A 22,070-nucleotide genomic window follows, 5' to 3' on the forward strand; every position below is an offset into this window, starting at 1 on the left:
TTGCGGAGCACAGGCTCCGGACGCGCAGGCCCAGCGGCCATGGCTCACGGGCCCAGCAGCTCCGCGGCATGTGGGATCCTCCCAGACCGGGGCGCGAACCCGGTTCCCCTGCATCGGCAGGCAGACGCGCAACCACTGCGCCACCAGGGAAGCCCCATTGGTCCATTTTGAGCATACAGTTTGCTAGCATTGAGTACTGTGTTCCAGTTCAGCTCAGACTTGCTCCACCCAATGGAAGCCAGCCAGGAAGACCAGAGGGCAGTAGCCCAGCCTTTCCTGCAAACCCACCATGCAACCCACCCAGACCAGAACCCTGCCCACAGGTGGCCAAAAGAGGAGAGAGGAGGGGAGAGAGAGAGAGGGAGAGAGGGCAGGCTGTGGGGGAGAGGGCAGCTCCCCAAGGGAGGGCGGTCTGCTCCAGCTGGGCCAGGAAGTGCTGCGGCGGCCCCTCTCAGTGTGCCTGCCAGCCCCACCCGCTGCTCTGTAAGAGCAATATCCATGAGCATGCCAGCGGGGCCTGAGGCCTCAGATAGGTCTTGTGTCCTTGGGACCTAAGGGCACACAAAGTTTGTACTATGGGGTCCAGGTGCAAAAGGACAGTCGTCCTCTTGGCTTGTCCCTGCCTTGCCAAGGGAATGTCCTTCCCTTGGGAAAGGGAATGACTGTGCTGGAGTCGGCTGTGGCCTGCAGCCTCTGCCTTGTGAACTTCCTGGAGCTCCCAGTATAGGAAGAACTCAAGGACGTAGGGAGCCCGCTGCCTGCACGTTAGGGGTCCCCTCAGTCAGTGCCCTTGCCCACCCCATTGCCCTGAGTCTGAGTGGGGCTGTGAGGTTGAGGGGCTGGAATGCTGCCTCCTGCCAGTGTTGCTGTAGGGGCCGCCAAAGGCCATTGGTGGGCAGGTGGGGTTTTAGGATGGGGAGGGCAGTGGCTGGAGGGCGGGGAGGGAGGAGGGACAGGGGGGTCTTTGGAAAGAGCTGCGGGAGAGGGAGGGGGTGGGAGGCTAAAGCCTTCAGCAGCTGGTGTCCCCAGGATGTCTGCAAACCAAGTAATAACGAGGTCAGTAACCCTGCTCCTGAGGTCAGGGGAGATTGGGCAGGTTCCAGGTGATATGTTCTGACACCAGGGTCCCAGAAGCCCACGGCCTGCTCTGGCCACTCTGGCTCCCCACGTGGCTCTGGACCAGGCACAGCGAGCTCCCTGCTTGCCAGGTCTGGGCGCACCACCAGCTGGCCCAGGCGCTAGGCCTCGCTTCTGCTGCCCATGCCTTCTACCAGCTGTGTCTGGAAAGTAGGAGGCGGGCCAGCCTGCTGTGTGACTGAGACCAGGGGCTCCAGCATTTCAAGGTCCTGGTGTTCTCTATGCCCTCCCATCACTCCAGATCTGGATACTCCAGATCCGGCCCTGCTGGGTTCCGAGAGCTCACGAGGTCCAGCTGCTGGGGCTGAGGGGGTAGGGACTTCAGGGCCTTGGGCCCTTGGTCGTACGAGCATCCACTGGGCCATCATGCAGCCCAGCCAGAGCCTTGACAGCCTCTACTGCAGGGCGCCACTTGCCCCAACCCACCTGGAGCCAGCAGGGCCCAGAGGGCACAGACCAGCTCTAGGGCCCTTCCTCACTTTTCTTTTTCATTCCCTTCTTCTCTTTCCACCAGAACAGGCAGAACTGGATGATGAAGGAATGAGCAACCCCAGACCTTACATAACCTGGGTTACCTTGTCGACCTGTCCTTGCACAGTGTTCTGAGAGGCTGTTCTTCAAGAACCTTCTCTGCCTGAACTCTCACTCCCCTTCGAGGCTTATTGAAACCTAAGGAGCTCTGTGAGCTCTGTCCAGTTCAGGCCTTTCTCTTGCTCTGGAAGCCTGTTTAGCACTTGGTCATTTTCTAGTTGTTCTGTGAGGATTTGGCTGGTCTCTCCAGTAATGAAGCAGGACTCTCGGATGCAGGGACCCCTGGGTCATGCTGGCCCCAAATATGCCTCCACCCCAAACTGCTCACTCCTCTCCAAATATATTCAGAACTTTCTTTTTTAACCATATTTCTGATGGGTAGAAATGAAAGTGAAAAGTTATTTCTGGGTAAGCAAGATGTAGATGTACCTTAAAAAAAAAATTTTCCCCCCAGCTGGGTCCAAATTCTACTTTAGAAATTTCAGAGGCTAGTAGAAAACAGGGAGAAAAAGTTTTGAATTTTGAAAAAAATTGGAAACAAGAGTTTCCAGATGCTGGACCAGGGTCTGGTAAGGATTTTGAGGTGCCAATGGCCACCCTCCAGGAGTTTGCTATGCCTCTATAGAGGATCCAGCTAACTTCACTGCCCACTTAATCTCATTCTCTTGAGCCCGGCACACATTCTCTAGGAGCATAGCCTGGGCTGAAAGTTCTGGCCCACCCAGAACAGCGCCAAACCTCCACAGAAGACAAGCCCACCAATTCTGGGGACTGGTCCTGAGGATTTCCTGCTAATTATTAAAAAAATTAACATTGAGAGGGGGGCCAAAATGATTTCCTTCCTTTTTATTTAACTGGAATTACAGGCTGTTGAGCTAGAAAGATCATTAGGGTCCTGGCATCTGTCCTTTCCACTCAAGCAAAGACCCAAGCTGAGGGGACTGAACATAGGCAAAACACTCTTTGACATAAATCATACCAATGTTTTCTTAGGTCAGTCTATGAAGGCAATAGAAATAAAAGCAGAAATAAACAAATGGGACCTAATCAAACTTAAAAGTTTTTGCACAGCAAAGGAAACCAGAAACAAAATGAAAAGACAACCTACAGATTGGGAGAAAAATATTTGCAAATCATGTGACTGACAAGGGCTTAATTTCCAAAATATACAAACAGCTCATACAACTCAATAACAAAAAACCAAACAACTCAATCAAAAAATGGGCAGAGGGCTTCCCTGGTGGCGCAGCGGTTGAGAGTCTGCCTGCCGATGCAGGGCACATGAAAAGATGCTCAACATCACTAATTATTAGAGACATGCAAATCAAAACTACCATGAGGTACCACCTCACACTGGTCAGCATGGCCATCATTAAAAAGTCTACAAATAACAAATGCTGGAGAGGGTGTTGGAGAAAAGTGAACCCTCCTACACTGTTGGTGGGAATGTAAACTGGTGCAGCCACTATGGAAAACAGTATGGAGGTTCCTCAAAAAACTAAAAATAGAGTTACCATGTGATCCAGCAATCCCACTCCTGGGCATATATCTGGACAAGTCCAAACTCTAATTTGAAAAGATACATGCACCCCTATGTTCATAGCAGCACTATTTACAATAGCCAAGACATGGAAACAACCTAAACGTCCATTGACAGATGAATGGATAAAGAAGATGTGGCATACACACACACAGACACACACACACACACACACACACACACAGACACACACACACAACGGAATACTACTCAGCCATAAAAAAGAATGAACTAAGGCCATTTGAAGCAACATGGATGGACCCATAGACTATCATACTAAGTGAAGTAAGTCAGAAAGAGAAAGACAAATACCATGTGATATCACTTATACGTGGAATCTAAAATATGACATAAATGAACTTGTCTACAAAACAGAAATAGACTCAGAACAGACTTATGTTTGCCAAGTGGAAGGGGGGTGGGGGAGGGATGAATTGGAAATTTGGGATTAGCAGATGCAAACTATTATAATATATATATATATATATATAACTAGGGACTTCCCTGGTGCTCCAATGGCTAAGACTCTGCACTCCCAATGCAGGGGGCCCAAGTTCAATCCCTAATCAGGGAACTAGATCTTACCTGCCGCAAGTAAGAGTTAGCATGCTGCAGCTAAACGTCCTGCACTCCACAACGAAGATCGTGCGTGTTGCAACTAAAACCCTACACGGCCAAATAAAATATAAATAAATATTTTAAAACATTTATATATATGTATAACTAATTCACTTTGCTGTACACCAGAAACTAATAAAACATTGTAAATCAACTATATTTCAATAAATTTTTTAAAAGAGAAAAAAATGGTTATGATGGTAAATTTTATGAAGTACATTTTATCACAATAAAAATTTTTTTTAAAGATTTCATTTCAAATTCTGGAAGGGCAAATACTCCACTGGGCAACACTTGGGGGTGTCATCGTAGCTGGGATGCCCTCACCCTGACCCCATGAATGGCTTGAGACACAGTAGTCTCAGAGTAGTCCCTCGCCATCATGTGGAATAAGCCAAAGAAACCAACTGTTACAGAATATTATGACTCTGATGGCCCCACCACTTCTCAGTGTTGTCCAGTGGGCTGCTCAGATCCATCCCATGGCACGTGGAAAGAGTTACCCCTCTCTCTCCTTGGAGGAGCCTTTCAACTGTCACAAGTAGCCAATTAATTTGAACTACCCCCAGGTACTCTGTCCTGGACACTTGACACCTTGACTCAGATAGGAACTAGGGGAGGACTTTGTTTACAAGTTCCAAAATTTATGAACGGGATTCACAGCAACGTCTGGTAGAGGCAACAAAAAGCAGCTTTGGCTACAGCAACAACATGCCAGCCAGCAGCGTGCCTGCTGCTGCCATCTGAAAGACCTGCTAGAAAGTGAAGATCAGTCATTCGGTCTGAGATCAAACCATTCTGCTTGCTGGACCGATTGTTTCAATGTTTTATTATTATTACTTAGGTATTGGAAGGCCAAAAGATCAGGAGACAATTGCCACTGAAAACATAGTTTATTGTGCTCAACATTCCCAAGAGGGGGAGTAGAGACGCATGTGGAGGCATGGGACACAGAGAATGACCAAGGGGAAGTGAAGAGGCAGAGGCAGAGCAACGGGTCTTAGGACTGGCTAGTCTGAATAATTTCAGGGGTTCAAGGGCATAGAAACGGTCCCTGTTTTATCATCTGTCTTTTAAATTTTTGTTAAGAGCTACACATGATGTATCAGGTAGAAAGAACTGAGGTAAGTAGGCTTTTAGTGTGAGCTTTTGTATTTTTCTGGCTAGGAACCAGGCTGTATTTATTGTTTGCTCTAGTTGTAGGTGTCAGAGGCTAAAATTTCCTCCAGTGTTCTTATTTTCGTGTCTTATGTTGTCTTTGGCTTTCCCATGAGACCTCTTACACAGATTCTGAGCCTAGCAGGAGCTTTAGTTATGTGGTGGTAAGACCTTGGCGGAGGGGAAGTGTCTAGAATCCTATGGTTAGGGCTTGGTCTTTTACTGAGCATCTGCCCCTGGGCTGTGACCTTCACAAGTGTTTCTGAGCTCCTGTTCCCCCTTTATGGCGAAAGAGGGTTGGAGTTCGGTATCTCCCTTCCCCCAGGTTGGGTATGCTCTGGTAACAGTTTCCCTGAGGATGGGCCTTTCTTAAGGAGGACAGGCTACACTGGTTCGTTTCTGAACGGTTCCTTTCCCCCTCCCCTTGCCAGAAGCACTGGGGGCTTTTTCTCCAGTCCTGACCCGGAGCACCTGGTAGGGCTCCTGGAGTAAAATACGTTAAGTGTGACGCTCAGTGAGCCTCCAAGTTTTCCTACAAGTTGCTGACTCTGGCAGCCGCTTCTGAGCCTCGTGAGGCCTGGCTCTCTGTCCTCACTCTTCTCTCCAGTTTTCGAGGCAGCAGTTGGCCCCGCGACCTCAGTTTCCTCATGATCTAAGACAAGTGGCCAAACTGTAGTTTTCTCAGCTTTTTCCTTATTGCGAGGACAGGAATGACTTCCAAGCTCTCTACATGCCAGATCAGAAACCACTGTAACCTACTGTAACTTCCACGCTTACAATTAATATGATTATAGAGATAATCCCCGTCCCCGCGCAGAAGTGTGAAGGAATACACGCGTGTGGCGGTGCGCTCCTGGGGACAGGGCCTCGGGCCTGCGCGTAAGCTCCCTGGATTAACCGATCCGACAGGGTAAAGGGATGGAAAACGGAGAAAGGCGTTTCCTGACTCATGTTTGTGGCTTTGGCTCCCCTTTCGAAGGGCAGTGTGCCCGGGCTGGGGTGCGGGGGGCGTGGCGTGCGGGCGCGGCCCGCAAGCCCGCGTTACCCCCGTGAGAACCCAGGACCCCTAACCACTAGACCACAGGGCAAACGCAGCGGCCGCCGGGCCAAAGAGAGCTAAAACCGTCGGGGAACGCTCCGGTCCCCTCCGCAGCCTGCCCCTCGCCCCTCCGCGGACTCAGCTCCGCAACGGCGGCCCCACCCTCCCCGCAGGCCCGGGAGCCAGGCTGCGGCGGCGCCGCCCTCGAGGGAGAGTCCGGGCCCGGGGCGCCCTTCACGGCGGTGGTCTAATACATACTGGAGTAAACATTTAACCTGTAACTACTATTATTACTCACACCTGTAGTGGGTATGGTACCGCATGTAACTCACTGGTAGAACAACTAGTCAATGACGTGATGAAAATCGGCACTTCCGATTAATACGCTGACGGATGGGGCCCAGAGCTTCCCGGGCTTCAATTTCTCTAGGTTTAAATGGAGAGAGGGATTTAATTTGACGTTGAGGTGTGCTAGTGGAAAAAAGCCAAACTGTGGCAAGTTGAAGGAGTAAGAAAACAAACTCTACGTTCCCATACCGGGAGTCGAACCCGGGCCGCCTGGGTGAAAACCAGGAATCCTAACCGCTAGACCATATGGGAACTACCGAAAAGCTCTTGTCCTCGATACGACATATATTATTTGCGTCAGCTTGTCGTCAGCACCGACACAGCACGTCCGCGCACCTCTGGCATTGCTCCCGCTGGTAGAAATCCGTGCTGACTGCGGCTGCGCGAGCCCGGGCTTCACTGGCCCTCCCGCCTACGCAGCGCCGGCCGGCACATCCGGGCCCCTCCCAGGGGCGGGAACTCCTCCTCCCGGAAGTGTTCCCAAGAACCGAAGCGAAGGTGTCTGGGCGCTAGTCGTAGTCACCGTCCGCACTAGCACACCCCGCTGGGACCGTGGCCGCCACCGAAACCCAACTTCAACAGTAAATAAAGGAGGGCTATTACTTGTCCTTCGATGTCAACTGACATCTAAAACAAGACAACCCTTCTTCCCCCGCCCCAGGACCGGGTTCCCCGTGAAAATCTTTTCCTTGAAAAGCAAAAACGGGGTGTTATCGTTCATTCATTTTAGCTTGAAGATCTTACAGGTTGGCACTTTGTTGGTAACAGGTTTTGGTCTGAAATTCAACCTTTTGTGTGGGTGGAGGGATGCCCTTTTTTCCTCCGGTCACAGCGTTTCCATTTCAGTGCTTCAATTAGGCTTTTTAACAGACAGCTCAAGCTCAACGTAGTCCCGTCCCCCGCCCCGCCCCCTCCCGGCCAAAAAAAAAAAAAATTCCCTCCAAACAGAAAATGTGCACTACTGCGGTTAAAGTATATATTAAAGGCTCAGGAATAAAAACAGTGTGGTTCCTGTGTCTGACATTAAGATCAATGAAACAGAATGGAACCACCAGAATATGGTACAGGTATACAACATTAGGATTAATCGAAAGAAAAAGGTGGCATCACAAATCAGCGATAAGGGTGGTCCCCTGTATGTGGACCTGTGGTAGAAAAGAGGAAGTTGAGTGCAGTACTCACCCTGTACCTCACCTGAAAACACAAAAGTTCTTGAGGAAAACACTGGCGAATTCCCTTACCGTCACATCAACTACAATCCCAAAGCAAGAAATCATAAAACAGCTGATTGAGAAATTCAACTGTACTAGGAAAACTGACTTAAAAACACAAGAGCTGAGAGATGCTCATGATAGCTTTCACCTTGATCATTGAGCTATTCATTTGGTCTGTGCAGTTTAGTGTAATGTGTTTTATTTTATAATAAAAAGTTTGTTTTGTTTTTTTTTAAACCACCATAAGCAAAACTAAAAGACAAACTGGGAAAAAAAATTTACATCTCATATTATGAACAAAAAACTAACATCCACCAAACATAACAATTAGCTCCTAGAAACTGCTAAAAATATCAACAAGCCAGTAGGAATATGAATTGACACAGAGTTCCTGGCCCTTCAACAAATTAAAAGACTCACTCTTGGAAAGATAAAGGCAAGTTTTTAAAAACCTGAATGGTCTCTTGAAAGATGTCCCTTGAAAATCTAGGTCCGATCCTTTTTACTTTCTGGCTTAAAACCTGCCAAGCACTGCCCATCTACTCGGGTGTGTGTGTTTTATCGATGAGGAATCATTCTGTCCTGATCTGTTAGCTGTGTATGGTTTTTTCCTCCATCAAAATCACTTTTAAAGATCCAGTGAAACTGAAGCACCTACTTCTTGTCCTTCCCTGCCACTAGCTATGCAATATTTCATCCTTTAATGAAAAACCACAGCTGATTTATGCATCAGGTTGTTACAGTTGTTCAGTGATATGAACTAACCTAACACGTTTGTGCCTGCCCCACATGAGTATGTCCTGAGACAACAGAAGTCTAGAAGTGGTTTCATAGTAGTGACTTTCAACATTACTCACTTTGTCCCTTCAAACTTTCCCACCTAACAAAGTTGGAAACATGCAGACCAGAGAAGTATTAAGGAGGGAGGAATAGCTGGGGTGGGGGGCAATCTGTGAAGGAAGAAGGCCTGAGATTATGCAGCCACATCGAAGAACAGCTGTGCTCACTGCCTTGCTTCTGTGGTGTCAGGGAGCCCCGGGCTCCAGCTGCTTGAGTTTCTCCTGCAGCCCCTGGAGCTGGCTTCGACCCCAGTCGATGCGGATCTGAAGGCTGGCCATGTCTGCAGCCAACTGCAGACCTAGAGGAAGAGGAGAGACTGTCACCATGGTATCTGTGGTGACAAATGACTCAGGGGGCTCTGGACATCCCCAGGCCTCTCTGGCCTTCACACTCTTCCTAAAACTTTCCAGGTATAGTCTTGCATTGGCTTGAGAACCTCACTGGACCCATACCCTCATGTCCTTCAGGTCGTTGCTAAAATGTCACCTCCTCAGAATACTTCCTTGACCCACTTATATCACCCACCAGGAACTAAAAATTCACAGATCATAATATAGTCTCATGCCCTTATTTCCTTCCTTCTTTTCTCCATTATCACAGCCCCTCACTGCTCTTGTCCTCTCTCCTACCTGTTTTCTCTGCCCCCAAGAGTGGTCCACACTCTGGATCCACCTCTATGTTGCTCTCACCTGATGCTTCTCCTGGAACAGCTGCTGTCAAGTCCTCTGGGCCCTCCACACCACCCAGTCCACTGGCCAGTCCTGTCTTCAGCCTACCTGCCTGGCAGCAGAGCTGGCCACACACCTGATCACCTCCCTCCAGGGCACATTTTACCCTCTTGGTGTTGCTCCTGCCTCACTGCTGCTTCTAAGTCTCCTCGACTGGTTTCTTCCCTTCTTTTTTCCCTTACTTCCTGTCCACATTCCCAGGACCTCTGCTGATCTTATTGCATTTCAACTTTAATGCTGTGTCTGTGTTAGCAACTTGGGAATTTAAAACCAGTGTTATGCAGTGGGCTCCCAAATCTCTCCAGCCCAGTCCTCTTCCAAACTCCAGATGCATGTGGCCAACCATGTGATCAGAATCGCCACCACACAGTACCAGGAACACACCCCACACCACTCCTGACTTCCTCTGGGCTGCTGCTGCTCTGCAGCCCTCCCACTCCAGGGGAGGGCATCCACCCTTTCAGGCATTCTGGCTAGAAACTGTGGGCTCATCCTTCACTCCACTGCTTCCCTTACTGCCCAGTTGATCTGTCATCAAATCCTGTGGCTTTTACTTGAAAAAACGTGCAGCTTCCCGCCACTTACCCCGTCCTCCACTGCCCTCCCCCCGCCCCCCTCCACTAGACCACTGGCCTCCTCTCTGACGTTCCAGATACAACCTTGCCTCAAAGCTCTGCCCTGGCTGGTCCCTGCACCTAGAACACTGTTCCCCCAGATCACCAAAGCTCTCTCCTTAATCTCTTCAGAGGCCTTTCCAGGGTACCATTCAAAAAACAGCTTCCCCAGCCCACTCCATACTCTACCTTATTTTTTCATAGCAAGTCTCATTACCTGGTATTGAATTTAGGGCCTACTTATTTGTTTGCATGTTGTTTTTCTGCTCTCAATAGAATAAACATCCCATGAGGGTGTCTGTCCCTTTTGTTTACTGCCAGCACCTAATATGAACTGGAACTCTGCCAACAGCGAATAAATGCTTTTTGAAAAAAACAGAAGGTGTGCAACAAGAGTCTGCAATGGAGAAAACCTGCAAAGCCCTTTGCAGACTAATCTCAGCCCTGGCATTAGTGCTCAAGTGCTCCCTGTAGATAGAGGGTCCACTCACCCTCCCGGAAGCTGGCTTGAGCTTGTCGTAGACTGTGAGGAACCAGGATTCCAAACCAGTTCAGAGGGTCCTGGGGAGCTGGGGAGGGGTCTGGCTCCGGGGTCCTTGTGAGACCCTTGCGCCTGCGCAGAACTGTAAAAAGAAAGGCTGGAGGTTGGGGGTCTTGTGACCTGGCCCTTGTTTTCTCAGTGACACAGTGTTAAACTTCATTTGAGCTCATGATCCCAGAAAATACCGATAGTCGGAAAATCCTCTCAAGCTTTTATGTTCTGGAAAACAGCTTACTACAAAGAACCACCCTTCCCCTTGTGGTTCATGTGAATCTGTCCACTCTTTCTCTTGACTATCATAAAAACAGCAAATGACCCCCTCTTGTTTAACCGTGAAAAAGCCACACACTGACTTTTCCCATTTCGCCTGAACATGCTGAAAGGACAGACAGACCCTTCAACTCCCCGTTCTTTGTCTCACGAATGATTAACTAGATTAGAAGCTTGTCCCGCTGAAACTAGCTAGACACAAACAAATATCTTCTGCGCAGCTGAGACTTCCTCTGATTGCAAAACAATCCCAAATGTAAAGGACCTCACCTATAACTTTCTCTCTCTCCCTGTAAAAGTCTAAGGCAAAAAACCACTCTGCTGAGACATTCTACAATCTGATCTTCAGATCTGGGGTGCTCTCTCTATCGCGACAGCCTAAATAAAATCATCTCCTCTGTTGTCCCATGCATTTTGTCTTTGACATCAGAAGGGGCCCTACGGGAAGAAGGGGCGGGGGGACTCACCTGCCTCGCGGGGTCCCACCTCCTCTGGAATCTGGGTGCCAGCTCTCACCATCCAGAACTTCTGGAGTCCGTCCTGGGCCTCGCTAAAGAACGAGAAGGGAGGCTGGACCTTTGGCGGCCCCGACCTGGCGCCTGCCTGCCCACCCGCTGCAGCGTGAAAGGGACCTCACCTGGTGCAGACGCGGACCTGGGGCACCATGCAGGAGGCATACTGCAGAGGCCCTACCGACTTCGCACCCATGGCGTAGCGAGCTTTGGAGAGCGAGAGCCAGCCCTGAGAAGAGAGAGGAGAGCGGTGAAACTCAGTAACCTTCGCGTGCCGGCCCGCCCGCCCTAGGCTCCCACCTCCTCCACCCGGGCGTTCAGCGCCGCCCGCTTCGCCTCCAGTTCCTCCAGGTCCCCGAGCAGCTGCAGGAGAAGGGAGTCCAGCTCGGCTCGCCGATTCCGCGCCGCCATGGGCTCCGCACACAGTCAGTAGCCGGCTCCCCAGGTTGCCCAATCAGCGTCCGCCGTGCCAGAAGGACAGCCAATAGGCGCGCGAGGTCCGTCCCCGAGGGGGCGTTCCCAGACTTGGGCCGAGACGCCCACTGGGTGGAGGCGACTCGCTTAGTTCCTTTCAGGATAAGCACCCTCAGAGCAGCGGCCCGGGGGGGTGATTAGCGCCTCGTCACGCGAGCACCGGAGGGGGACGAGCCATCCGGACAGTCGGCGAGAGCTGTGGGTGTCTCCGAATCGCTTTTGGAATCGGCCGTTTTTTAAAGTACGGCTGTCGCAGTGGCGATGGAAGGAGGCATAGCTGTTCGGCAACCATTTTAAGGGAGGAGGGGATTTAAATTCAATTCTAGAACCGGCCGCTAGGCGATCATCCGGTCAATCGCTATACAGCTTTTACAGCTGCTGCACTATTTCGAGCCTAAAATTATGATTATTTTAGCTGTTCGTCAGCTTGTAATTGAGCATCCCGCTCCGCACGGTAGGTAGTGAAGCCACGGCCGACGCCTTTATTAACGGCCGTTCTAAGCCACGTGACAGCACCTTGACACCCCACCCCCACCCCCCGCCTAGTGGTTGCTCCCGCTTCGGGCTGGCCAATCGCCTTGCGACTCCCAGCCATTTTAACTTTGGGCATTCTCGGCAGCAGCAGAATCTAGTGAGGCCTCTAGCGGCCTTCTCGGTTGAGGGCGGAAGTGACGACTGCGTGCTGCCGGCGGCGCCAGAAGAAAACTCCTGGACTCACGTGGAAGTTGCGCCCAGGATGGTAGGAGGGATGTTTAAGCCCCTGTTTTGGAGGTCGGGGGCTCGCAGAGGCTGGGGATGTGGCCCGTGGGCTCGGGGCGGGTGTTTCCCGGGCCTGGCCTTGCGCGGCGAAAAAGGTTTGTCTGAGCGGATCTGCTGTTTCCCAGCTGCGCCGCGAGGCCCGCCTTCGCCGCGAGTACCTGTATCGCAAGGCCTGTGAGGAGGCTCGGCGAACGGCCCAGGAGAGGAAGGACAAGGTTCGGCGTGCGCTCGAGGGTACGTCTGTCCCCGCCCCCCAGTCACTGTAAAGACCCTTGGGCTTTCCTGTTAAAGCCCAACGGGAAAAAGGCCAGTGGTGTCTAACGCGTTTAATTAGCATTTACTTGTGTTAGTATGGTGAGTATGGTTTCAAGTATTTACTGGTTGTTTTCCTTCCTCTTGGATCTTCCTGATGGGTTGCAAATGTCGCTTTCATGATGGTGTGAATTACTTGTCAGTTATGCTGCAGTAGCCAGATTTTACGATTTGCGTAGTGATTTTATTTACAGTGTCTAGGTCTTCCCAAATTTAAACATTTCACGTGGTCCTATATTTATTTCTCCTCTGTCGTTTTTATTCTTGCTATTTTTTGCACTACAAGGTAACAGGAATATCTTATTGTCTTTTAGTGCTGTTATGAGTCCCTTGTATTTTAAAACTGTTAACTCGTGTAGAACTTAATTTTATTTGCGTTGTAAATTAGGAATTTAACTTTGCAGTATTTTCCCCGCTTTCCATTTGCCGTACTAATGAAGAGACTGTCACACATGCGTGATTGGAAATGCCGTATTTATCCGTATTTTGTTGGTTTTCATGTTGGTGGAGCTCTGTTTCCTATCTGATAGTACATCAACTCCATATCTCTATTTTAGATTCACTTTGATTTTCTTAGGTTTTAGACCTATAAAGTATATGAGATATGTGTATGTAATATTTATGTCAAGCATAAAGTTAAACACCTGTGACCTATCTGCCCTTGTTAAGAAATGAAAAATGACCAATATATTTAAATTCAGAAATATTTCCCCATACTTAGATAAACACGGTATTGAATATTGATTAAAAATGAACCATTTCCTTGCTGTTCTTTTTAAGGAGTATCATGCTTGTTTGTATTCTTAAATCATATTGGTTGATTTTTAGTTGTAAAGGTAGTATTATGTTGCGTGTATTCTTTTGCAGTTTTCTGTTTTGGTTCAGTGTTGTTTCTAAGATCCTTTGAGTGTAGGTGGGGCTCCTGCAGGTTAATATTCCTCAGGGTCTTCATCCATTTCCCTGTGGGTGGTGTTGAGCTTACTTTTAGTTTGGGGCAGGCCTGCTGCTGTGAACATTCTCTTCCATGTGCAAGAGTTTGTCCAGGGCATGTTGGAGGGACCTGCTGGGTTCAAGGGCATGCTCCAAAGTGGGCATGCCCACAGCCTAGCCCCTCTGCCAAGTCCAGCGTTAGTTCACAGAGGAAACCTCTGACCCAGAGCATCACGATTAATGATTTTATTGTCAGAGGGCTTCAGGGTTTCTGGTCCACCTTTGTATAGAAAGAGCAGGTTCCATTTAGTCTTTAAAAATTAAGTATTAGTTTTTTTCTAACTACGAAGGGAGTGCATACTTGTGATTAAGTATTTTAGAAATCCTTCAAGTCTTGAGACTCAGGAACCATAGTAAATGAAATCTCCTATAACCACTGTTAGCAGGTTGGCATGTAGCCCAAAATAGTTTCATCCCTCTCCCCCCAGTTACGTATCACCTCTCTGCTCAGAAAGGAGTAAAAGGGGTATTTTTCCATCAGGTTTGTTCAGTGTTGTATAAACTGAAGGCTCCATGCATGTGTCTCACTAGCCCCTCTGTCTTCCCTCTGCAGAGAACCGCCTGATTCCCACTGAGTTACGCAGGGAGGCTCTGGCCTTACAGGGTTCCCTGGAGTTTGACGATGCCGGCGGTGAAGGTGACCTTCCCTGACCCTGTGGGCCAGCCTCCCTCCCTGCAGTTGAGCCCACTGGCTTCCATGTCATTCCTCAGACACCTTGAAGAAAGGTTGTGCAGCTCCCTCTCCTGAAACTGTCACCCAGGTGCCCTCGTGGCTCTGTACAGATGACACCTCAGGGGACCTCCCCCCGAGTGCTCCCTATTCCATTTACATGACACAGTATTACCCCACTTTCTGCTTTGCTTTGTCTATTGATTGTCCCCCCTTACTAGGACGGTGGGCTCTGCTGGGGCAGAACAGTGTCCATGTTGTTCACTGCTGTGTCCTCAGCTACCAGCACTTCATTGGCACTCAGATGTCTCATTCACTGCATTATTCAACAAATATGAAAGGAATCACAAACATTATAAATATTTGTTATGAGGGAATGGAGCCTGATACCTTTGGCCTTAACAGAATCTGGACTTGTGCTAACATGGTAGCTACTAGCTCCATGTGATAACTACAGCTTAAATGAACTAAAATTAAATAGAAAGATTCAGTTCCTTGGTCACACTTGTGTTTGTAGCCAGTGTGGCTGGGGGCCACCCTGTTGGCCCAGAGCAGGTAGAGAGCCTTTCCATCCTTGAAGGTATTGTCAGACAGTGCTGTCCTAGGTGGATCTGGCCATCCCAAGTTAGCATTTCACTCCTCTAGACAGTGTCAATTCTTGTGCCTCGTGCTCCTAACAGGTGTGACCAACCACATGGATGATGAGTATCGATGGGCAGGGGTTGAGGATCCCAAGGTCATGATCACTACTTCCCGAGACCCCAGTTCCCGCCTCAAGATGTTTGCAAAGGTACCAGTAGATGGGAGTTAGTGGGAGATGCTCGGGCCCCAGGAGCCCCAGTCCTAACCAGAGGGAATTCATATGCAGGAGCTAAAGTTGGTGTTCCCAGGCGCCCAGCGCATGAACCGTGGCCGGCATGAGGTAGGGGCGCTGGTGCGAGCCTGCAAAGCCAACGGGGTCACTGACCTGCTGGTTGTCCACGAGCATCGAGGCACACCTGGTAAGACTGAAGGGAGGGAGCAGGGTGCTGCCATGATGGCTGGCTGGGAGCAGAGGGTCTCTGACGGCTTACCTGGCCCTGCCAGTGGGGCTCATTGTCAGCCACCTGCCCTTTGGCCCAACCGCGTACTTCACACTGTGCAACGTGGTCATGCGGCATGACATCCCCGACCTGGGCACTGCATCGGAGGCCAAGCCTCACCTGATTATGCACGGCTTCTCCTCCCGCCTGGGTAAGCGGGTGAGTCCGAGGCCGTGGGGTGAAGGCTGGGGGCCTGGAGTGCCAGGCTGGGCATGTGACACTTTTCTTCTTCTGCCCCAGGTCTCTGACATACTCCGCTACCTGTTTCCTGTGCCCAAAGATGACAGCCGCCGGGTCATCACCTTCGCCAACCAGGATGACTACATCTCCTTCCGGTGGGTCAGTGGGCTGGGCCCGAGTGGTGTCCTGACCTTTGTGTCCCTGCGCTGTTTGTTGTTTTTCCCGAAGCCGCTCCCTGCCTCCCCTCACTCCCGCCCTGCCCCCCTTGCCCCAGGCACCATGTGTACAAGAAGACCAGCCACCGCAACGTGGAGCTGACCGAGGTTGGGCCTCGCTTTGAGCTGAAGTGTGAGTTTGGGGCTTTATCCCACATCCGGTGGGGGGCATGCTGGCTGTGTAAGTGACCATATCTCATCCCCTTTCGCCAGTGTACATGATCCGTCTGGGCACGCTGGAACAGGAGGCCACAGCAGACGTGGAGTGGCGCTGGCACCCCTACACCAACACCGCGCACAAGAGGGTCTTCCTGAGTGTTGAGTGAGCCCGCTCACCAGTCAGGATGTGGACCTGGACCCAGGAGCTGGGGAGAGGTCAGAATAAAGTCTGTTTGCCACAGCACCCTGCTGGCCTCTGAGTGGCCAGGGCAGGGCTGTCAGGCTGAGTGCGAAGAATGTGGGGTCTCCTCAGCTGGGGACCTGATAGCTCTGGGACATTCTCAGGCCTGGTGGTGACATCGTGTCTAGGACAAGGCAGGCCTGATGCGCTGGCTTGCCCCTGAGCCACAGAGGGTTTGGTGCTACCCTGGGAGATTGATGCTGCTCTCTGTCACTCAGGAGTCGGGGCCCTGTGACTTCCTTATCTGGGAGTGGGGATAATAACGTGAGCATGGAAGTCTCACTTAGAGCAGGGCTTGGTGCTAGGGCCAGCTCTCAGCCAGGGACAGACAGAAAATAAACAAGAGGCAAACCATTTATTCACTTCATTGTGGCCTCCTATGAGTGTAATTAAAGTTCCTCAGAGAACCCAGTGCACTTGGACTCACCAGCAGTGGAAAGCTTTATAATGACTATCTTTCCCTTTAAGGATCTCCTTAGGCTCTCCCTGGATTACCGAGGATATTTCTAGGTTATCTAGGATGTCTGGTATGTGTGAATTCACCACTCTTTGATGGTCACACACTCAAGTTGTTTCCTGTTTTTACTACCACAAACAATGCTTCAAGAACATTAAACGTACCTCTGCATATTTATGCGAGTATATCTGATGAGTAAACTACTGCAAGTGGAATTGTGTCTTGAAAATGGTTACAGATGCTGCAGAGTGTCCTCCAGGGGGCTGTCTCCCAGCCGCTGTTACCAGGCCTGAGTGTTTCCTGTGTCCTGTAGGCACTGGGAACTGTCACACTTTGCATCTTGCCCGAGCTCTAGGTGCAAAATGGGTCCTCAGTTGAATTTGCATTTCTTTAATTATGACAGAGGTTATACATCTTCAAATACTCATTGACTGTTAGTGTATGTGTATTCTTTGTGACCTGTTAACTCTTTATAGAAACAGTTGTTCACCTCTATGTTGATTGATTGTTTTAAGTCTTTTAATTGTGGAGAATTCCAAACATAAGAGCTGAGAGGACTGTACAGTGAGTCCATGAGCCCATCTCAGTGCTGACCAGGCTGGTTTCCTTCATAGCCCCACCCACTCCTTTTATCCACTCCATTCGTTTATTTTGAAGCAAATCCCAGACACCGTATCATTTCATCCATAAATATTTCTATATATCTCTGAAAGATAAGACTCAACAGGAATAACAATACCACTGTCGCACCTAAAAAATCAACAATTATTCTGAATCCTACACGTTAATGTTCAGTTTTCCCTGATTACGTTATGTTTGTTTGAAGTAGGATCCAACTTAGGTCCATTCATTGCAAATGATTGACAAGTCTCTTGTTTTTTTTAAAACAGCTTTATTGAGATACAATGCACATGTCCCACACAGTTCACCTGTTTAAAGTGTACAATTAAATATTTTTTTTATCATATTCACAGGGTTGTACAACCATCACCACAGTCTAATTTTAGAGCATTTTTGTCCCTCCTAAAAGAAACTCCATACTCTTTAGCTGTCACTTCCCATTCCTCTCCAACCATCTCCCAACTCTCAGCCCCCAGCCCCTTGTAGCCACTAATCTACTTTTGGTTTCTATAGACTTGCCTATTCTGGACATTCCATAGGAACTGTAATAGGGAAGAACCTTTTGTATTCTATTACAAGCTAATCACTAAAGGGATGTTGCCTGTAAGCTTGAGTTATACATAATGGCTCATCTCTGGGAACCCTGCTTCCCAGGTAATGAGCTAAAATACCTTTGTTTAACTCACAGGAAACATCCTGACCAGGTCCACCTGTAAATGACTGCAGGGAGGAAGAAATTAACACATCCTCTCCAGAGGCTGATGGGAACCAGGAAGTGTTTGATTTTACGTCCTCCTCTTTTAGTATAAAAGGAGCCTGAATTCTAACTCAGGCAAGATGTTTCTTTGGGGCACGAGCCCACCATCTTCTCGGTTTGCTCGCTTTCCAAATAAAGTCTTATTTCTTGTCCCAACAACTCGTCTCTCGATTATTGGCCTGTAGTGCGGTGAGCATTATGAGCTTCAACTCGGTAACGGAACGGAATCATACGATATGTGGTGTTATTTAGCATTGTTTGCAAAATTTATCCATGTTGTAGCATGTGTCAGTACTTCATTCCTTTTTTTATTGCTAAACAGTATTCTGTTGCATGTGTACACCTTATTTATCCATCAGTTGATGAAATTTGGTTTGTTTTTCACTTTTGGGCTATTTGATAATGCTGTTATGAGCATCTGTGTATAAGTTCTAAGTCTCTTATCCTATAGAATTCTCTCTTTTTAATTATTTTTCTTTGTAATTTATTCAGTTAGGAAATTGGTTTGTCTTGTGGAGTTTCCAGAGTCTGGAAGAAAAGCCCTCCCAAAGGCAGTTACCTCCAATCACTGGTGGATGCAAGCTGCCACTTGTAACTGGAGACACTGGCATTTTTCCTTTTTTGCCAAATGCCAGACTTGTAGGTGGGCCAACAGGTCAGCCCACACTCAATCCAAAAGTTCTTAACAGAGTGGAGCAGTGGGAGAATTTTTTCAAATTTTTTGTTCCCTTTTGTGGCCTAGCAAAAAAGGAAGTCAGAGAACTGTTCAATAGGGATGTCCGTAGTCTCAGACTATCTCCGCATAAGCCTTCTAGGTGAGGGTGGTATCTGCCAGGTTTCTCCACTGTTTAAAAGTTACTATTTCCCCTGTGCAACATCAGCGCAGGCTGGGTTCTTCACAGTATTGCAAAAGCTTCTCCGAGCACCTTCCAGCACCCTGTCCACTTGGCTCTGTTGGGTGGCCTAGCACTCTGAGCTGGGAAGCAGGTGGCAGACTGGTGTGTGGCGTGTGGGCGCTGGGGTGCTCAGCATCTTCAGGACAGTGCGCCAGTAGGGTGCGCAAGAGGGCCAGCAGCAGGAGTTCCACTGCAAGAACACAGCTTGCGGTTCTCTGGGACAAAGGAGAGGGGTGAGCCAGGGCTGCTGGAGGAGGTCTTGGGGGTCTGTCCATCCCCTACACCCGGCCTGAGCTGAGCAGCGGGCAGGCCAGGAGAATTCGGATGTTGGAGAGACATGGAGGGATGGTCAGTGTCAGGATGGCGGTCTGGTTAAACGAGGAGGGTGTGGAGTAGGAGGGGGACGTGCAGCTAGAAAGCCAGACACCCAACCCTGGTGGAAGCATGGCAGGTGGACTAAAGTCTCAGCCACTCTGTTCACAGGCCAGATAGGCAGAAAGATTCCCAAACTGGCAGGCAAACAGACACATAGACCCTGGCAAGACAGACTTCTGGATAGAGTCCCAGGGAGACAGAGACTACAGCAGGACAGCCTGACAAATAGATTATTGGACAGGTGGGAAGGTGCTCAGCCAGGCATCCAGAAAGACCTGTGTGCAGACACGTGGACACCCCTCCCACCCCACTTCCAGCCAACTAAAAGAATTCCTCAAGGATAGACAGAGCCCCACAATTGTACAGAGAGACCGTTAACTCAATGGAGAGACATTCCACTACCCAGTCAACTAGCCAGCCAGACCTTCATCTTGACAGACTTACTCTTTGCCAGTGAGACCCAGCCTATGAGAAATGCAGGTAGGTCCTCAGGATAGACAGATGTCCCCTAAGCCAGGGGGACAGATAGACATATACACCCCACCCTGTCAGACAAATAGACCCTCAGCCCCTAGTGGAACAGAAGATCCCAGAGTGCCAGAACCCAGTTGCTGGGTTAGCTGCCCTGCCTCCCAGTCATCACCATAGGTGATATGGATGGCTCACTGACCCTCAACGTTGTCTCTGCTCCCCAGGTAGCACTGGTTTCCAGTGATCATTGACATCCAATGACATTCACTACCAGCAGGGTCCATAAAGCCCTTTCTTGATCCCATAGCGGCTGTTCCCCCTTTACTCTGGTATCCACTATACCCAAATGACTGCCATGAGTATCCATGATTACTCAGGGACTCAAGAGTTTCTGTGACTCCTCCAGTGGGCCTCCATATTTTCTCAGAGTTCACTGATACTTCTGTATCCTGCCACCCTGAGTGTCTAAGAACCCATGACCATCCAAGAAGTCTCAGTGATTCCACTGACATTCACTATTGAGCCCTGGTTAGGGGTCCTCAATGACCTTCCCTGATTCTTTTGACCCCTCAATTATTTAGTAAACTAACATTCCAAGTCCCAATGGCTCCTCGGTTACTTTCAGTCTCTCACTGACCTCCCAGTGACTGCCATTGACATCTACTGACAGTCTCCATGAACATCCAAGGAACTCTCACTGGCCTCCAACGAATTCACTATCAATGTCCATCCTCAGTGATCACTGCTGACCACCTTTGAACTCTCAAAGATGACAGCGATAAACACTGAGTCAACAGTGATTCCTACAGATCCCTCAATAAGTGAAACATCCCTACTAACTGCCTTTCTGACCTCTCAGTCACTTAAACTGGGGTCAGCAACCCACAGCCTGCAGGACACACACACACAAATCGTGACACATGAAATTAAAATTTGAAGTCCACAAAGTTTGGGACACAGCCATGCTCATTCCTTTCGATGTTGCCTTTGGCTGCTTTCACCCTGCATGGCGGAACTGAGTAGCTGGGACAAGGACCAGAGACCCAAGCCCTTTAAGAAACAGTTTGCCTGATGAATTAGGTCCACACTCCTCACCCCCGAGGTGAAGGATGGGCTAGTCCATCTACACTGGCCAGTCGTTGGCAGGGGCCGTAGGCTCCTATCTGCTCTCTCCAGCCTCCCCTTGGTGGCCCTGGGAGCTGGGACAGCAGCTGTCCTCCAGTCTTCTCCACATTTTCTGAAGACAAGAGTGTGGGGACGAAAAAAAATAAGCCCCTTAAAAGCAGAGAACACCTAGTCCCTTGGAACCCACTCCCAGAGCCTCAATTCTGTTTCCCAGAAGGTTTATTCGGGTTGAAATCCTCAAATTAGGACTGGATGCTGGCGCCCCCAGTTCATCCTAGCCCGAACCAGAAAAAGAAGGAACCTCAGGAAATACACGGATTCAGTCTTTCTCACAGCCCAGGTGCCCGGGTGTCATTTTCCCCCGCGGCTACCTGCCCCGACCTCCCTCGGACCCCGCCGAAGCGCAAAGCGCGGGATGGTCCCTACCCGGGGTCCCCCAGGCAGGAGTTGCAGCTCGGTCTCGGCGACCGTCTTTACTCACAGCTGCCACGCCACCCCGGCTCGGATCCGGACACTGCCTAGCTCCCAGAAGACAGAGCCGGGGAGGCCGGGCGAGGGCGTGCAGCCAGCCATCCGCCCTGCCCGGGCGCGGACCCCGGGTCCAAGAGAGAGGAAGTGGCCATGGGGCCGTGCGGACTCAGCCAGCTCGCGCGGAGGCCATAAAAAAGGGAAGTGCCAGCGGAGGATCCACGTCCCTGGCCCAGCCTGGGTGAACCAAGCACTCAGGCAGCCGCACCTGTCCGGGAGCCTGTAGGCGAGGCCGGGGCGGGCTCTGAGTGTCATTGGCCGAGGGGACCGCCCTGTCCGCCGCTGCGCACTTCCATTGGCTGGCGAGATATGAGGCGGGGCCTCGGCAGCCTCCCACGGGGTCTACACTGGATGGGAACGTGGAGCGCCACAGGTGGACTGGGCATCGCTGGCCAGCAACGCCATGAGCCGCAGCTTGGACGCGGCGCGGAGCTTCTTGGAGCAACTGGAGGCACGGGGCGGCCGGGAGGGGGCGGTCCTCGCCTGCGATTTCAGCGTGAGTGGCCGAGTTGGCCAGCCGCGCGCCGCGTTTCAGCTCCTTGCCCTGGACGGTCCAGACGTCTGTTCTCCTGTGCGCCCTGCTGCGCTTTGCCTCTCTCTCTCTCTCTCTCTCTCGCTCTGTGTCTCTTTGTCTCTCTCTCTCTCTCTGTCTCACTCTCTTTCTCTCT

The 22,070-nt window shown here is 50.2% G+C and overlaps 3 protein-coding genes, 1 long non-coding RNA gene and 1 other non-coding gene across 9 annotated transcripts in view; 2 read left to right on the forward strand and 3 right to left on the reverse strand.

Moving 5' to 3' along the window:
• Positions 1–6,757, reverse strand: part of LOC114487184 (uncharacterized) — a 19,999-nt gene extending 13,242 nt beyond the window's left edge. Inside the window, exons 1-2 of the long non-coding RNA XR_003682004.1 lie at positions 6,708–6,757; positions 3,794–3,874 (exon numbers count right to left, since the gene is read on the reverse strand). This is a non-coding gene — a long non-coding RNA (uncharacterized lncRNA). The remainder of the gene's footprint in view (positions 1–3,793; positions 3,875–6,707) is intronic.
• TRNAE-UUC (transfer RNA glutamic acid (anticodon UUC)) lies at positions 6,552–6,623 on the reverse strand. The gene has a single exon. It is a non-coding gene; the product is annotated as a tRNA-Glu (tRNA).
• Positions 6,758–7,333: 576 nt separating the features above from the next.
• CCDC115 (coiled-coil domain containing 115) lies at positions 7,334–11,547 on the reverse strand. Its single transcript, XM_007123455.4, has 5 exons — positions 11,391–11,547; positions 11,216–11,319; positions 11,046–11,128; positions 10,259–10,390; positions 7,334–8,723 (listed from the first exon to the last, which is right to left on the reverse strand). Exons 1-5 carry the CDS (start codon positions 11,499–11,501, stop codon positions 8,611–8,613), a joined length of 543 nt encoding a protein of 180 aa, XP_007123517.2. The 5' UTR covers positions 11,502–11,547; the 3' UTR covers positions 7,334–8,610.
• Positions 11,548–11,677: 130 nt separating this feature from the next.
• On the forward strand, positions 11,678–18,160 carry IMP4 (IMP U3 small nucleolar ribonucleoprotein 4). 5 transcript variants are annotated; one of them, XM_055087422.1, is made up of 10 exons: positions 11,678–11,805; positions 12,184–12,303; positions 12,449–12,557; positions 14,179–14,262; positions 14,976–15,085; positions 15,164–15,296; positions 15,382–15,712; positions 15,832–15,905; positions 15,986–16,147; positions 17,939–18,160. In XM_055087422.1, the coding sequence occupies exons 2-9, from the start codon at positions 12,301–12,303 to the stop codon at positions 16,096–16,098; spliced, it is 957 nt and encodes a 318-aa protein (XP_054943397.1). In that variant the 5' UTR covers positions 11,678–11,805; positions 12,184–12,300; the 3' UTR covers positions 16,099–16,147; positions 17,939–18,160. The 5 variants fall into 5 exon arrangements, with proteins under 5 accessions (XP_054943397.1, XP_054943393.1, XP_054943401.1 ...); XM_055087418.1 differs by having other exon boundaries at positions 12,187–12,303; XM_055087426.1 differs by having other exon boundaries at positions 12,190–12,303.
• A 3,645-nt stretch (positions 18,161–21,805) lies between these two features.
• The window catches only part of PTPN18 (protein tyrosine phosphatase non-receptor type 18), a 15,944-nt gene continuing 15,679 nt past the window's right edge, over positions 21,806–22,070 (forward strand). The window contains 1 exon segment of the mRNA XM_024117103.2: positions 21,806–21,898. Within this exon segment, the coding sequence (XP_023972871.1) occupies positions 21,806–21,898 (93 nt within the window).

The sequence above is a fragment of the Physeter macrocephalus genome, chromosome 2 (assembly GCF_002837175.3).
Source record: "Physeter macrocephalus isolate SW-GA chromosome 2, ASM283717v5, whole genome shotgun sequence".
NCBI lineage: Eukaryota > Metazoa > Chordata > Mammalia > Artiodactyla > Physeteridae > Physeter > Physeter macrocephalus.

What these genes read in the sequence shown, in the direction of transcription:
- CCDC115 (XM_007123455.4), bottom strand. Translation starts at nt 11,501, where the DNA reads ATGGCGGCGCGGAATCGGCGAGCCGAGCTGGACTCCCTTCTCCTGCAG. An exon ending in TGAACGCCCGGGTGGAGGAG is followed by an intron (nt 11,320 to 11,390) that starts GTGGGAGCCTAG and finishes CTCTCTTCTCAG; the next exon opens with GGCTGGCTCTCGCTCTCCAA. An exon ending in CAGGTCCGCGTCTGCACCAG is followed by an intron (nt 11,129 to 11,215) that starts GTGAGGTCCCTT and finishes CTCGTTCTTTAG; the next exon opens with CGAGGCCCAGGACGGACTCC.
- IMP4 (XM_055087422.1), top strand. An exon ending in CGAGCATCGAGGCACACCTG is followed by an intron (nt 15,297 to 15,381) that starts GTAAGACTGAAG and finishes TGGCCCTGCCAG; the next exon opens with TGGGGCTCATTGTCAGCCAC. An exon ending in GCCTCGCTTTGAGCTGAAGT is followed by an intron (nt 15,906 to 15,985) that starts GTGAGTTTGGGG and finishes CCCTTTCGCCAG; the next exon opens with TGTACATGATCCGTCTGGGC.